The sequence below is a fragment of the Oncorhynchus mykiss genome, chromosome 3 (assembly GCF_057628025.1).
Source record: "Oncorhynchus mykiss isolate SJ-2025 chromosome 3, ASM5762802v1, whole genome shotgun sequence".
In the NCBI taxonomy this organism is placed as follows: domain Eukaryota; kingdom Metazoa; phylum Chordata; class Actinopteri; order Salmoniformes; family Salmonidae; genus Oncorhynchus; species Oncorhynchus mykiss.
The window spans coordinates 15,679,668-15,693,496 of NC_143024.1; the positions used below are offsets into that span (position 1 = coordinate 15,679,668).

Genomic DNA, 13,829 nt, shown 5'->3' on the forward strand with positions numbered 1-13,829 from the left:
ATCTGAGATTACAACAATTAGAACTATACCAGGCCTGGCCTATATCCTACCAGCCTGTGTTTGGTGCCCTACAGACACCTATCTGAGATTACAACAATTAGAACTATACCAGGCCTGGCCTATACCCTACCAGCCTGTGTTTGCTGACCTATAGACACCTATCTGAGATTACAACAATTAGAACTATACCAGGCCTGGCCTATACCCTACCAGCCTGTGTTTGGTGCCCTATAGACACCTATCTGAGATTACAACAATTAGAACTATACCAGGCCTGGCCTATACCCTACCAGCCTGTGTTTGGTGCCCTATAGACACCTATCTGAGATTACAACAATTAGAACTATACCAGGCCTGGCCTATACCCTACCAGCCTGTGTTTGGTGCCCTACAGACACCTATCTGAGATTACAACAATTAGAACTATACCAGGCCTGGCCTATACCCTACCAGCCTGTGTTTGCTGACCTATAGACACCTATCTGAGATTACAACAATTAGAACTATACCAGGCCTGGCCTATACCCTACCAGCCTGTGTTTGCTGCCCTACGGACACCTATCTGAGATTACAACAATTAGAACTATACCAGGCCTGGCCTATACCCTACCAGCCTGTGTTTGCTGCCCTACAGACACCTATCTGAGATTACAACAATTAGAACTATACCAGGCCTGGCCTATACCCTACCAGCCTGTGTTTGGTGCCCTACGGACACCTATCTGAGATTACAACAATTAGAACTATACCAGGCCTGACCTATACCCTACCAGCCTGTGTTTGCTGCCCTACGGACACCTATCTGAGATTACAACAATTAGAACTATACCAGGCCTGGCCTATACCCTACCAGCCTGTTTGCGCTGCCCTACAGACACCTATCTGAGATTACAACAATTAGAACTATACCAGGCCTGACCTATACCCTACCAGCCTGTGTTTGCTGACCTATAGACACCTATCTGAGATTACAACAATTAGAACTATACCAGGCCTGGCCTATACCCTACCAGCCTGTGTTTGCTGCCCTATAGACACCTATCTGAGATTACAACAATTAGAACTATACCAGGCCTGACCTATACCCTACCAGCCTGTGTTTGGTGCCCTATAGACACCTATCTGAGATTACAACAATTAGAACTATACCAGGCCTGGCCTATACCCTACCAGCCTGTGTTTGGTGCCCTACGGACACCTATCTGAGATTACAACAATTAGAACTATACCAGGCCTGGCCTATACCCTACCAGCCTGTGTTTGGTGCCCTACGGACACCTATCTGAGATTACAACAATTAGAACTATACCAGGCCTGACCTATACCCTACCAGCCTGTGTTTGGTGCCCTATAGACACCTATCTGAGATTACAACAATTAGAACTATACCAGGCCTGACCTATACCCTACCAGCCTGTGTTTGCTGCCCTACGGACACCTATCTGAGATTACAACAATTAGAACTATACCAGGCCTGGCCTATACCCTACAAGCCTGTTTGCGCTGCCCTACAGACACCTATCTGAGATTACAACAATTAGAACTATACCAGGCCTGACCTATACCCTACCAGCCTGTGTTTGCTGACCTATAGACACCTATCTGAGATTACAACAATTAGAACTATACCAGGCCTGGCCTATACCCTACCAGCCTGTGTTTGCTGCCCTATAGACACCTATCTGAGATTACAACAATTAGAACTATACCAGGCCTGACCTATACCCTACCAGCCTGTGTTTGGTGCCCTATAGACACCTATCTGAGATTACAACAATTAGAACTATACCAGGCCTGGCCTATACCCTACCAGCCTGTGTTTGCTGACCTATAGACACCTATCTGAGATTACAACAATTCGAACTATACCAGGCCTGGCCTATACCCTACCAGCCTGTGTTTGGTGCCCTATAGACACCTATCTGAGATTACAACAATTAGAACTATACCAGGCCTGGCCTATATCCTACCAGCCTGTGTTTGGTGCCCTATAGACACCTATCTGAGATTACAACAATTAGAACTATACCAGGCCTGGCCTATACCCTACCAGCCTGTGTTTGCTGCCCTATAGACACCTATCTGAGATTACAACAATTAGAACTATACCAGGCCTGACCTATACCCTACCAGCCTGTGTTTGGTGCCCTATAGACACCTATCTGAGATTACATCAATTAGAACTATACCAGGCCTGGCCTATACCCTACCAGCCTGTGTTTGCTGACCTATAGACACCTATCTGAGATTACAACAATTCAAACTATACCAGGCCTGGCCTATACCCTACCAGCCTGTGTTTGGTGCCCTATAGACACCTATCTGAGATTACAACAATTAGAACTATACCAGGCCTGACCTATACCCTACCAGCCTGTGTTTGGTGCCCTATAGACACCTATCTGAGATTACAACAATTAGTACTATACCAGGCCTGACCTATACCCTACCAGCCTGTGTTTGCTGCCCTATAGACACCTATCTGAGGTTACAACAATTAGAACTATACCAGGCCTGACCTATACCCTACCAGCCTGTGTTTGCTGCCCTATAGACACCTATTTTAGATAAATAGCCTCATTGTCAAAATCCCAAAGTATCCCTTTAACCCCAAAGAAAGAACACACAGGAGCTGTCTGAAGAAACAAGTCTCCCTTTTGTCAACATCCACAAGGTTAGTTAGGAGTAACCACAAGGTTAGTTAGGAGTAACCACAAGGTTAGTTAGGAGTAACCACAGGGTTAGTTAGGAGTAACCACAAGGTTAGTTAGGAGTAACCACAAGGTTAGTTAGGAGTAACCACAGGGTTAGTTAGGAGTAACCACAGGGTTAGTTAGGAGTAACCACAAGGTTAGTTAGGAGTAACCACAGGGTTAGTTAGGAGTAACCACAAGGTTAGTTAGGAGTAACCACAAGGTTAGTTAGGAGTAACCACAGGGTTAGTTAGGAGTAACCACAGGGTTAGTTAGGAGTAACCACAAGGTTAGTTAGGAGTAACCACAGGGTTAGTTAGGAGTAACCACAAGGTTAGTTAGGAGTAACCACAAGGTTAGTTAGGAGTAACCACAAGGTTAGTTAGGAGTAACCACAAGGTTAGTTAGGAGTAACCACAGGGTTAGTTAGGAGTAACCACAGGGTTAGTTAGGAGTAACCACACGGTTAGTTAGGAGTAACCACACGGTTAGTTAGGAGTAACCACACGGTTAGTTAGGAGTAACCACAAGGTTAGTTAGGAGTAACCACAAGGTTAGTTAGGAGCAACCACAAGGTTAGTTAGGAGTAACCACATTGAAGTTGGATGTTGTTCCTACCCTTGTGTTTCCTCTGGCGTCTTGGGAACCTGCTATGACGTGCTCATTAGTAGATAACAAACTGTGGCTGGAGAGATTGAGAGAGAAGTGGAAAGGGCAGGAGTAAGTTCCAGGTTTCTTATTAGAATATGCCTTTAGATGACAGTTGAAGTTCAACAGTCATTTTAATATGCAGTTTAGCTTTTTATTTTACCAAGTTCTTCTTTGTTTTATATCTAAAATGGATGAAATGTTTTTATTTATTTATGACTATATATATATATATATAAATAAATAAATATAAAAGCAGTTTAGGCCTCCCGAGTGGCGAAGCTGTCGAAGTCATTGCAATGTGGTGCTAGAGGCATCACTACAGACCCGGGTTCGATCCTAGGCAGCATCACAACCGCCAGTGATCGTGAGTCCCATAGGGCAGCGCGCAATTGGCTCAGTGCCGTCCGGGTTAGGGGAGGATTTGGTGAGGGGGGGGGCTTTACTTGGCTCATCGCGCTCTAGCGACTCCTTGTGGCGGGCCAGACTGACTACGGTCGTCAGTTGAACGGTGTTTCCTCCGACACGTTGGTGCGGCTGGCTTCTGGACTCAGCAGAACGGTGTTAAGAAGCTCGGTTTGGCAGGTCATATTTTGGAGGACACATGACTTGACCTTTGCCCCCCGAGCCCGTTGGGGAGTTGTAACGATGAGACCAGATCTAAAAAGGGGGTAGAAATAGGCTCAGGGTTGAGTGCTATATATATTTAGTCATGTTTTGGCAGTGACAGTGCATCAGCTGGGAATAACATTGCATTGTTTTAACAGAGAATGACACTGCAGCTTGGCAACATGCTGTTATCAGCTCAGCTGGGGTGGGGTGGGGTTGAGGTGAGGTCAGAGTCCAAACCATCTCACTTGTCACTTCCTCCGTCTCAATAGTCTTTCCTGGATCCCTCCTCTCCTGTCGTCTCTCCGTTTTTCCAAAACCTCAGAGGGAAACCTTACAAACCCGTTTCCTCTCCTTGAATCCTTTCCTGGATTTCCTCTGGTGTTTTGAGAAAGCTATGAGGTGAGGAAGGGTTGAGAGGACACAAGGAAACGAGGAATCAAGGAAACAGTATTGAGACAGGGCCAGTGTGTCAGTCTACCTGATAACAACAACTTGCTAAAGGTCTCTGAGGTCATCAGGCAGGGCTGTGTGATGTGTACAGTAGGTGGCCCTCTGATAGCTCAGCTATTTCAAATATCCTTCTGTCTGCCCTGCCCCAGCTGTTTATCAGTCAGGCATACATACAGTACATAACTGCACTCAGATATGGCCTAGCTGTTAACTGTGTTTGTCCTCTCTGTTGTCTCTACAGCTGTTAACTGTGTTTCTCCTCTCTGTTGTCTCTACAGCTGTTAACTGTGTTTGTCCTCTCTGTTATCTCTACAGCTGTTAACTGTGTTTGTCCTCTCTGTTCTCTCTACAGCTGTTAACTGTGTTTCTCCTCTCTGTTGTCTCTACAGCTGTTAACTGTGTTTGTCCTCTCTGTTATCTCTACAGCTGTTAACTGTGTTTGTCCTCTCTGTTGTCTCTACAGCTGTTAACTGTGTTTCTCCTCTCTGTTGTCTCTACAGCTGTTAACTGTGTTTCTCCTCTCTGTTGTCTCTATAGCTGTTAACTGTGTTTGTCCTCTCTGTTATCTCTACAGCTGTTAACTGTGTTTGTCCTCTCTGTTGTCTCTACAGCTGTTAACTGTGTTTCTCCTCTCTGTTGTCTCTACAGCTGTTAACTGTGTTTCTCCTCTCTGTTGTCTCTACAGCTGTTAACTGTGTTTCTCCTCTCTGTTGTCTCTACAGCTGTTAACTGTGTTTCTCCTCTCTGTTGTCTCTACAGCTGTTAACTGTGTTTGTCCTCTCTGTTATCTCTACAGCTGTTAACTGTGTTTGTCCTCTCTGTTGTCTCTACAGCTGTTAACTGTGTTTCTCCTCTCTGTTGTCTCTACAGCTGTTAACTGTGTTTGTCCTCTCTGTTATCTCTACAGCTGTTAACTGTGTTTGTCCTCTCTGTTGTCTCTACAGCTGTTAACTGTGTTTGTCCTCTCTGTTGTCTCTACAGCTGTTAACTGTGTTTGTCCTCTCTGTTGTCTCTACAGCTGTTAACTGTGTTTGTCCTCTCTGTTGTCTCAACAGCTGTTAACTGTGTTTGTCCTCTCTGTTGTCTCTACAGCTGTTAACTGTGTTTGTCCTCTCTGTTGACTTTACAGCTGTTAACTGTGTTTGTCCTCTCTGTTGTCTCTACAGCTGTTAACTGTGTTTGTCCTCTCTGTTGTCTCTACAGCTGTTAACTGTATTTGTCCTCTCTGTTGTCTCTACAGCTGTTAACTGTGTTTGTCCTCTCTGTTGTCTCTACAGCTGTTAACTGTGTTTGTCCTCTCTGTTGTCTCAACAGCTGTTAACTGTGTTTGTCCTCTCTGTTGTCTCTACAGCTGTTAACTGTGTTTGTCCTCTCTGTTGTCTTTACAGCTGTTAACTGTGTTTGTCCTCTCTGTTGTCTCTACAGCTGTTAACTGTGTTTCTCCTCTCTGTTGTCTCTACAGCTGTTAACTGTGTTTGTCCTCTCTGTTGTCTCTACAGCTGTTAACTGTGTTTGTCCTCTCTGTTGTCTCTACAGCTGTTAACTGTGTTTGTCCTCTCTGTTGTCTCTACAGCTGTTAACTGTGTTTGTCCTCTCTGTTGTCTCTACAACTGTTAACTGTGTTTCTCCTCTCTGTTCTCTCTCTACAGCTGTTAACTGTTTGTCCTCTCTGTTGTCTCTACAGCTGTTAACTGTGTTTGTCCTCTCTGTTGTCTCTACAGCTGTTAACTGTGTTTGTCCTCTCTGTTGTCTCTACAGCTGTTAACTGTGTTTGTCCTCTCTGTTGTCTCTACAGCTGTTAACTGTGTTTGTCCTCTCTGTTGTCTCTACAGCTGTTAACTGTGTTTCTCCTCGCTGTTCTCTCTACAGCTGTTAACTGTGTTTGTCCTCTCTGTTATCTCTACAGCTGTTAACTGTGTTTGTCCTCTCTGTTGTCTCTACAGCTGTTAACTGTGTTTCTCCTCTCTGTTGTCTCTACAGCTGTTAACTGTGTTTGTCCTCTCTGTTCTCTCTCTACAGCTGTTAACTGTGTTTGTCCTCTCTGTTGTCTCTACAGCTGTTAACTGTGTTTGTCCTCTCTGTTGTCTCTACAGCTGTTAACTGTGTTTGTCCTCTCTGTTGTCTCTACAGCTGTTAACTGTGTTTGTCCTCTCTGTTATCTCTACAGCTGTTAACTGTGTTTGTCCTCTCTGTTGTCTCTACAGCTGTTAACTGTGTTTGTCCTCTCTGTTCTCTCTACAGCTGTTAACTGTGTTTGTCCTCTCTGTTCTCTCTACAGCTGTTAACTGTGTTTCTCCTCTCTGTTCTCTCTACAGCTGTTAACTGTGTTTGTCCTCTCTGTTGTCTCTACAGCTGTTAACTGTGTTTCTCCTCTCTGTTATCTCTACAGCTGTTAACTGTGCTTCTCCTCTGTTCTCTCTACAGCTGTTAACTGTGTTTGTCCTCTCTGTTGTCTCTACAGCTGTTAACTGTGTTTGTCCTCTCTGTTCTCTCTACAGCTGTTAACTGTGTTTGTCCTCTCTGTTGTCTCTACAGCTGTTAACTGTGTTTCTCCTCTCTGTTATCTCTACAGCTGTTAACTGTGCTTCTCCTCTGTTCTCTCTACAGCTGTTAACTGTGTTTGTCCTCTCTGTTGTCTCTACAGCTGTTAACTGTGTTTGTCCTCTCTGTTGTCTCTACAGCTGTTAACTGTGCTTCTCCTCTCTGTTATCTCTACAGCTGTTAACTGTGTTTGTCCTCTCTGTTGTCTCTACAGCTGTTAACTGTGCTTCTCCTCTGTTCTCTCTACAGCTGTTAACTGTGGTTCTCCTCTCTGTTGTCTCTACAGCTGTTAACTGTGTTTCTCCTCTCTGTTGTCTCTACAGCTGTTAACTGTGCTTCTCCTCTGTTCTCTCTACAGCTGTTAACTGTGTTTCTCCTCTCTGTTATCTCTACAGCTGTTAACTGTGTTTGTCCTCTCTGTTGTCTCTACAGCTGTTAACTGTGTTTGTCCTCTCTGTTGTCTCTACAGCTGTTAACTGTGTTTCTCCTCTCTGTTGTCTCTACAGCTGTTAACTGTGCTTCTCCTCTGTTCTCTCTACAGCTGTTAACTGTGTTTCTCCTCTCTGTTATCTCTACAGCTGTTAACTGTGTTTCTCCTCTCTGTTATCTCTACAGCTGTTAACTGTGTTTCTCCTCTCTGTTGTCTCTACAGCTGTTAACTGTGTTTGTCCTCTCTGTTATCTCTACAGCTGTTAACTGTGTTTCTCCTCTCTGTTCTCTCTCTACAGCTGTTAACTGTATTTGTCCTCTCTGTTCTCTCTCTACAGCTGTTAACTGTTTGTCCTCTCTGTTGTCTCTACAGCTGTTAACTGTGTTTGTCCTCTCTGTTGTCTCTACAGCTGTTAACTGTGTTTCTCCTCTCTGTTCTCTCTACAGCTGTTAACTGTGTTTGTCCTCTCTGTTGTCTTTACAGCTGTTAACTGTGTTTGTCCTCTCTGTTGTCTCTACAGCTGTTAACTGTGTTTCTCCTCTCTGTTGTCTCTACAGCTGTTAACTGTGTTTGTCCTCTCTGTTGTCTCTACAGCTGTTAACTGTGTTTGTCCTCTCTGTTGTCTCTACAGCTGTTAACTGTGTTTGTCCTCTCTGTTGTCTCTACAACTGTTAACTGTGTTTCTCCTCTCTGTTCTCTCTCTACAGCTGTTAACTGTTTGTCCTCTCTGTTGTCTCTACAGCTGTTAACTGTGTTTGTCCTCTCTGTTGTCTCTACAGCTGTTAACTGTGTTTGTCCTCTCTGTTGTCTCTACAGCTGTTAACTGTGTTTGTCCTCTCTGTTGTCTCTACAGCTGTTAACTGTGTTTCTCCTCTCTGTTGTCTCTACAGCTGTTAACTGTTTGTCCTCTCTGTTGTCTCTACAGCTGTTAACTGTGTTTGTCCTCTCTGTTGTCTCTACAGCTGTTAACTGTGTTTGTCCTCTCTGTTGTCTCTACAGCTGTTAACTGTGTTTGTTCTCTCTGTTGTCTCTACAGCTGTTAACTGTGTTTGTCCTCTCTGTTGTCTCTACAGCTGTTAACTGTGTTTCTCCTCTCTGTTGTCTCTACAGCTGTTAACTGTTTGTCCTCTCTGTTGTCTCTACAGCTGTTAACTGTGTTTGTCCTCTCTGTTGTCTCTACAGCTGTTAACTGTGTTTGTCCTCTCTGTTGTCTCTACAGCTGTTAACTGTGTTTCTCCTCTCTGTTCTCTCTACAGCTGTTAACTGTGTTTGTCCTCTCTGTTGTCTCTACAGCTGTTAACTGTGTTTGTCCTCTCTGTTGTCTCTACAGCTGTTAACTGTGTTTGTCCTCTCTGTTGTCTCTACAGCTGTTAACTGTGTTTGTCCTCTCTGTTCTCTCTACAGCTGTTAACTGTGTTTGTCCTCTCTGTTGTCTCTACAGCTGTTAACTGTGTTTGTCCTCTCTGTTCTCTCTACAGCTGTTAACTGTGTTTCTCCTCTCTGTTGTCTCTACAGCTGTTAACTGTGTTTCTCCTCTCTGTTGTCTCTACAGCTGTTAACTGTGTTTGTCCTCTCTGTTGTCTCTACAGCTGTTAACTGTGTTTGTCCTCTCTGTTCTCTCTACAGCTGTTAACTGTGTTTGTCCTCTCTGTTGTCTCTACAGCTGTTAACTGTGTTTGTCCTCTCTGTTCTCTCTACAGCTGTTAACTGTGTTTGTCCTCTCTGTTGTCTCTACAGCTGTTAACTGTGTTTGTCCTCTCTGTTGTCTCTACAGCTGTTAACTGTGTTTCTCCTCGCTGTTCTCTCTACAGCTGTTAACTGTGTTTGTCCTCTCTGTTCTCTCTACAGCTGTTAACTGTGTTTGTCCTCTCTGTTGTCTCTACAGCTGTTAACTGTGTTTCTCCTCTCTGTTGTCTCTACAGTTCTATGTGCTGAAAGAGTGGGCCAGATGACTAAGACGTACAGTGACATAGATGCTGTTACTCGTCTGCTTGAAGAGGTAAGAGAACCTGGTCTATCACTTGGAGCACATTCATTTACAATGTCTGTTTGGATAGTCAAATCTACCGTTCAGACATCTCTCTGCCAGGCCAAGTTAACCACATCATAGGACAAGTCAAACATTGTCATACAGTAGCAACTGTCTCCCTTTGACCTGATTCCTAGATCATGATGCATGATGCTCAGCCCCTCTAACCAGCCCCTCTGTCTCCCCTGCAGAAAGAACGGGACTTGGAGCTCGCCGCCCGCATCGGCCAGTCACTGCTGAAGAAGAACAAAACCCTCAGTGAGAGAAATGAATTCCTGGAGGAGCAAGTGGAGCACATTCGAGAGGAGGTGTGTGTGGAGTGTGTGTACGTGTGCTCTTTTCTCTCTCAGAACCAGGAGAAGATGTGACATAATGTTGATATTTTATCTCTCTCCCCCATTTCTCACCCTCTATGTCCCCCTCTCCCTTCTCACCCTCTCTGTCTCCCTCTCTCATCTCTCTCCCTTCTCATCCTCTCTGTCTCCCTCCCTCATCTCTCTCCCTTCTGATCCTCTCTGTCTCCCTCTCTCATCTCTCTCCCTTCTCACCCCCTCTGTCCCCCTCTCTCATCTCTCTCCCTTCTCACCCTCTCTGTCTCCCTCTCTCATCTCTCTCCCTTCTCATCCTCTCTGTCCCCCTCCCTCATCTCTCTCCCTTCTCATCCTCTCTGCCCCCCTCTCTCCCTCTGCAGGTTTCTCAGCTGCGCCATGATCTGTCTATGAAAGATGAGCTTCTCCAGTTCTACACTAGTGCAGCAGAGGAGAGTGAAGGAGATTCGTCCACCTGTACCCCGTGAGTCTGCTATCTGTCATCCCGACCTGTGAGATTAGCCTGGTTCCGATAACGGTTTGTGCTTTATAGCCAACTCCTATGGTTGTTGTTCTGCTAAAGGCAGCAACCGGACCTGTTCCCCTCCACTCATCACATCCACGTTTTCCTCTTAAAGCAAAACTCCTTCATTTTGCCGTTGTCAGTAAACCCCCACTATGCCACTATGGTCTGTCGTAAGGTCTCTCTGCTCTTGTTCCTCCCACTTCTACTCTCCTTTTACAATGATATAACCTTTCAACTTAAAGGGCCAATGCAGCTGTTTTTATTTTCGATATCAAATCACATCTGGGTAACAATTGTGTACCTTACTGTAATTTTGTTTTCAATTAAAATGGTCAAAATTAACAAAAATAGCTACTTAGCAAAGAACAATTTCTCAAGCAAGAATTTAGCTAGGACTGTCTGGGAGTGGTCTGAGTGGGGAGGGGGGACTGAAAACAAGCTGTTTTTGGGAGAGATGTTTGGAACTCTCGTATTGTTCTATTAACAAATGTAAAACTTCAACCCACCAAAACAGGCTGACATTTCATGCGGTCTTCTCAAACAGCTCTTACACTAAAAAGGCATTGTCATCATTTTCACAGTATTATTCCAACCTCAAAGTGTGGATATGTGTATATATAACACAGAAAGTCTAGTTTTTGGCTGCACTGGGCCTTTAAGCTCTTATTTCACTGGTCCCACAAGTCCATCCAAAGGACAGGTACTTGATATGTTTTGTGGCTCCTGCTTAAGGACGGCTTCAAGGCTGTTTTCTTTAAGATGAATAAAGGCCTTTGATTTGTTTGTCCAGAAAATCCCCCTCTTCTCTCAGACAGAGGTACTGTGACCCTGTGTGACACTGAGGCAGCAGGCTGGGTTGGTTTGTTGTGTTCTCTCAGACAGAGGTACTGTGACACTGAGGCAGAAGGCTGGGGTTGGTTTGTTGTGTTCTCTCAGACAGAGGTACTGTGACCCTGTGTGACACTGAGGCAGCAGGCTGGGTTGGTTTGTTGTGTTCTCTCAGACAGAGGTACTGTGACCCTGTGTGACACTGAGGCAGCAGGCTGGGTTGGTTTGTTGTGTTCTCTCAGACAGAGGTACTGAGGCAGCAGGCTGGGGTTGGTTTGTTGTGTTCTCTCAGACAGAGGTACTGTGACACTGAGGCAGCAGGCTGGGTTGGTTTGTTGTGTTCTCTCAGACAGAGGTACTGTGACCCTGTGTGACACTGAGGCAGCAGGCTGGGTTGGTTTGTTGTGTTCTCTCAGACAGAGGTACTGTGACACTGAGGCAGCAGGCTGGGTTGGTTTGTTGTGTTCTCTCAGACAGAGGTACTGTGACCCTGTGTGACACTGAGGCAGCAGGCTGGGTTGGTTTGTTGTGTTCTCTCAGACAGAGGTACTGTGACACTGAGGCAGCAGGCTGGGTTGGTTTGTTGTGTTCTCTCAGACAGAGGTACTGTGACCCTGTGTGACACTGAGGCAGCAGGCTGGGTTGGTTTGTTGTGTTCTCTCAGACATAGGTACTGTGACCCTGTGTGACACTGAGGCAGCAGGCTGGGTTGGTTTGTTGTGTTCTCTCAGACAGAGGTACTGTGACCCTGTGTGACACTGAGGCAGCAGGCTGGGGTTGGTTTGTTGTGTTCTCTCAGACAGAGGTACTGTGACCCTGTGTGACAGACTGAGGCAGCAGGCTGGGTTGGTTTGTTGTGTTCTCTCAGACAGAGGTACTGTGACACTGAGGCAGCAGGCTGGGGTTGGTTTGTTGTGTTCTCTCAGACAGAGGTACTGTGACACTGAGGCAGCAGGCTGGGTTGGTTTGTTGTGTTCTCTCAGACAGAGGTACTGTGACACTGAGGCAGCAGGCTGGGGTTGGTTTGTTGTGTTCTCTCAGACAGAGGTACTGTGACCCTGTGTGACAGACTGAGGCAGCAGGCTGGGTTGGTTTGTTGTGTTCTCTCAGACAGAGGTACTGTGACACTGAGGCAGCAGGCTGGGGTTGGTTTGTTGTGTTCTCTCAGACAGAGGTACTGTGACCCTGTGTGACACTGAGGCAGCAGGCTGGGTTGGTTTGTTGTGTTCTCTCAGACAGAGGTACTGTGACCCTGTGTGACAGACTGAGGCAGCAGGCTGGGTTGGTTTGTTGTGTTCTCTCAGACAGAGGTACTGTGACACTGAGGCAGCAGGCTGGGTTGGTTTGTTGTGTTCTCTCAGACAGAGGTACTGTGACACTGAGGCAGCAGGCTGGGGTTGGTTTGTTGTGTTCTCTCAGACAGAGGTACTGTGACCCTGTGTGACACTGAGGCAGCAGGCTGGGTTGGTTTGTTGTGTTCTCTCAGACAGAGGTACTGTGACCCTGTGTGACACTGAGGCAGCAGGCTGGGTTGGTTTGTTGTGTTCTCTCAGACAGAGGTACTGTGACCCTGTGTGACACTGAGGCAGCAGGCTGGGTTGGTTTGTTGTGTTCTCTCAGACAGAGGTACTGTGACCCTGTGTGACACTGAGGCAGCAGGCTGGGTTGGTTTGTTGTGTTCTCTCAGACAGAGGTACTGTGACACTGAGGCAGCAGGCTGGGCTGGTTTGTTGTGTTCTCTCAGACAGAGGTACTGTGACCCTGTGTGACACTGAGGCAGCAGGCTGGGTTGGTTTGTTGTGTTCTCTCAGACAGAGGTACTGTGACCCTGTGTGACACTGAGGCAGCAGGCTGGGGTTGGTTTGTTGTGTTCTCTCAGACAGAGGTACTGTGACCCTGTGTGACAGACTGAGGCAGCAGGCTGGGTTGGTTTGTTGTGTTCTCTCAGACAGAGGTACTGTGACCCTGTGTGACAGACTGAGGCAGCAGGCTGGGTTGGTTTGTTGTGTTCTCTCAGACAGAGGTACTGTGACACTGAGGCAGCAGGCTGGGTTGGTTTGTTGTGTTCTCTCAGACAGAGGTACTCTGACCCTGTGTGACAGACTGAGGCAGCAGGCTGGGTTGGTTTGTTGTGTTCTCTCAGGGGGAAAATACAGACAAACTGACCTGTTTCTCTTACCCCTCAAACACAGAGCGGTTGGGTGAAAACCAGGACCGTGGCATTCCCATTAGTGTCTTAATGGCAGACACTACCAGGCGTCCTGTTACACTGGTGGTAAAACATTGATTGACTGTTCCATCTATCCTTGTTGTCTAAATTATGCAGAAGGTTCCAGTCTGGTCTGTATATGGTGTTGAACCCCTCTGCCAGCTCTGCCCAGTCATTGTAAAGTCTTCAAAAGCCAAGTGAACAAACAGATCACCGACCATCTCGAATCCCACCGTACCTTCTCCACTATGCAATCTGGTTTCCGTGCTGGTCAGGGGCGCACCTCAGCCACACTCATCGTCCTAAACGATATCATAACCACCATCGATAAAAGACAGTACTGTGCAGCCGTCTTCATCGACCTGGCCAAGGCTTTCGACTCTGTCAATCACCGTATTCTTATCAGCAGACTCAACAGCCTTGGTATCTCAAGGCCCTCTGGCAGTCTCTATGGGGGTGCCACAGGGTTCAATTCTCAGGCCGACTTTTTTCTCTGTATATATCAATGATGTCGCTCTTGCTGTGGATGATTCTTTGATCCACCTCTACGCAGAC

General features: G+C 46.2%; 1 protein-coding gene across 15 annotated transcripts in view; it reads left to right on the forward strand.

Annotated features, from left to right (window-relative positions):
* The window catches only part of LOC110510956 (trafficking kinesin-binding protein 1), a 93,458-nt gene that overhangs the window by 56,374 nt on the left and 23,255 nt on the right, over positions 1-13,829 (forward strand). For all 15 annotated transcript variants that reach the window (XR_016492186.1, XR_016492187.1, XM_090221975.1 and 12 more), the window contains 3 exons: positions 9,297-9,373; positions 9,595-9,711; positions 10,095-10,195. Coding sequence is in view for 13 of the 15 variants with exons in the window: in XM_090221968.1 (XP_090078094.1) it covers positions 9,297-9,373; positions 9,595-9,711; positions 10,095-10,195 (295 nt within the window). In the remaining 2 variants the exon portion in view is untranslated. The remainder of the gene's footprint in view (positions 1-9,296; positions 9,374-9,594; positions 9,712-10,094; positions 10,196-13,829) is intronic.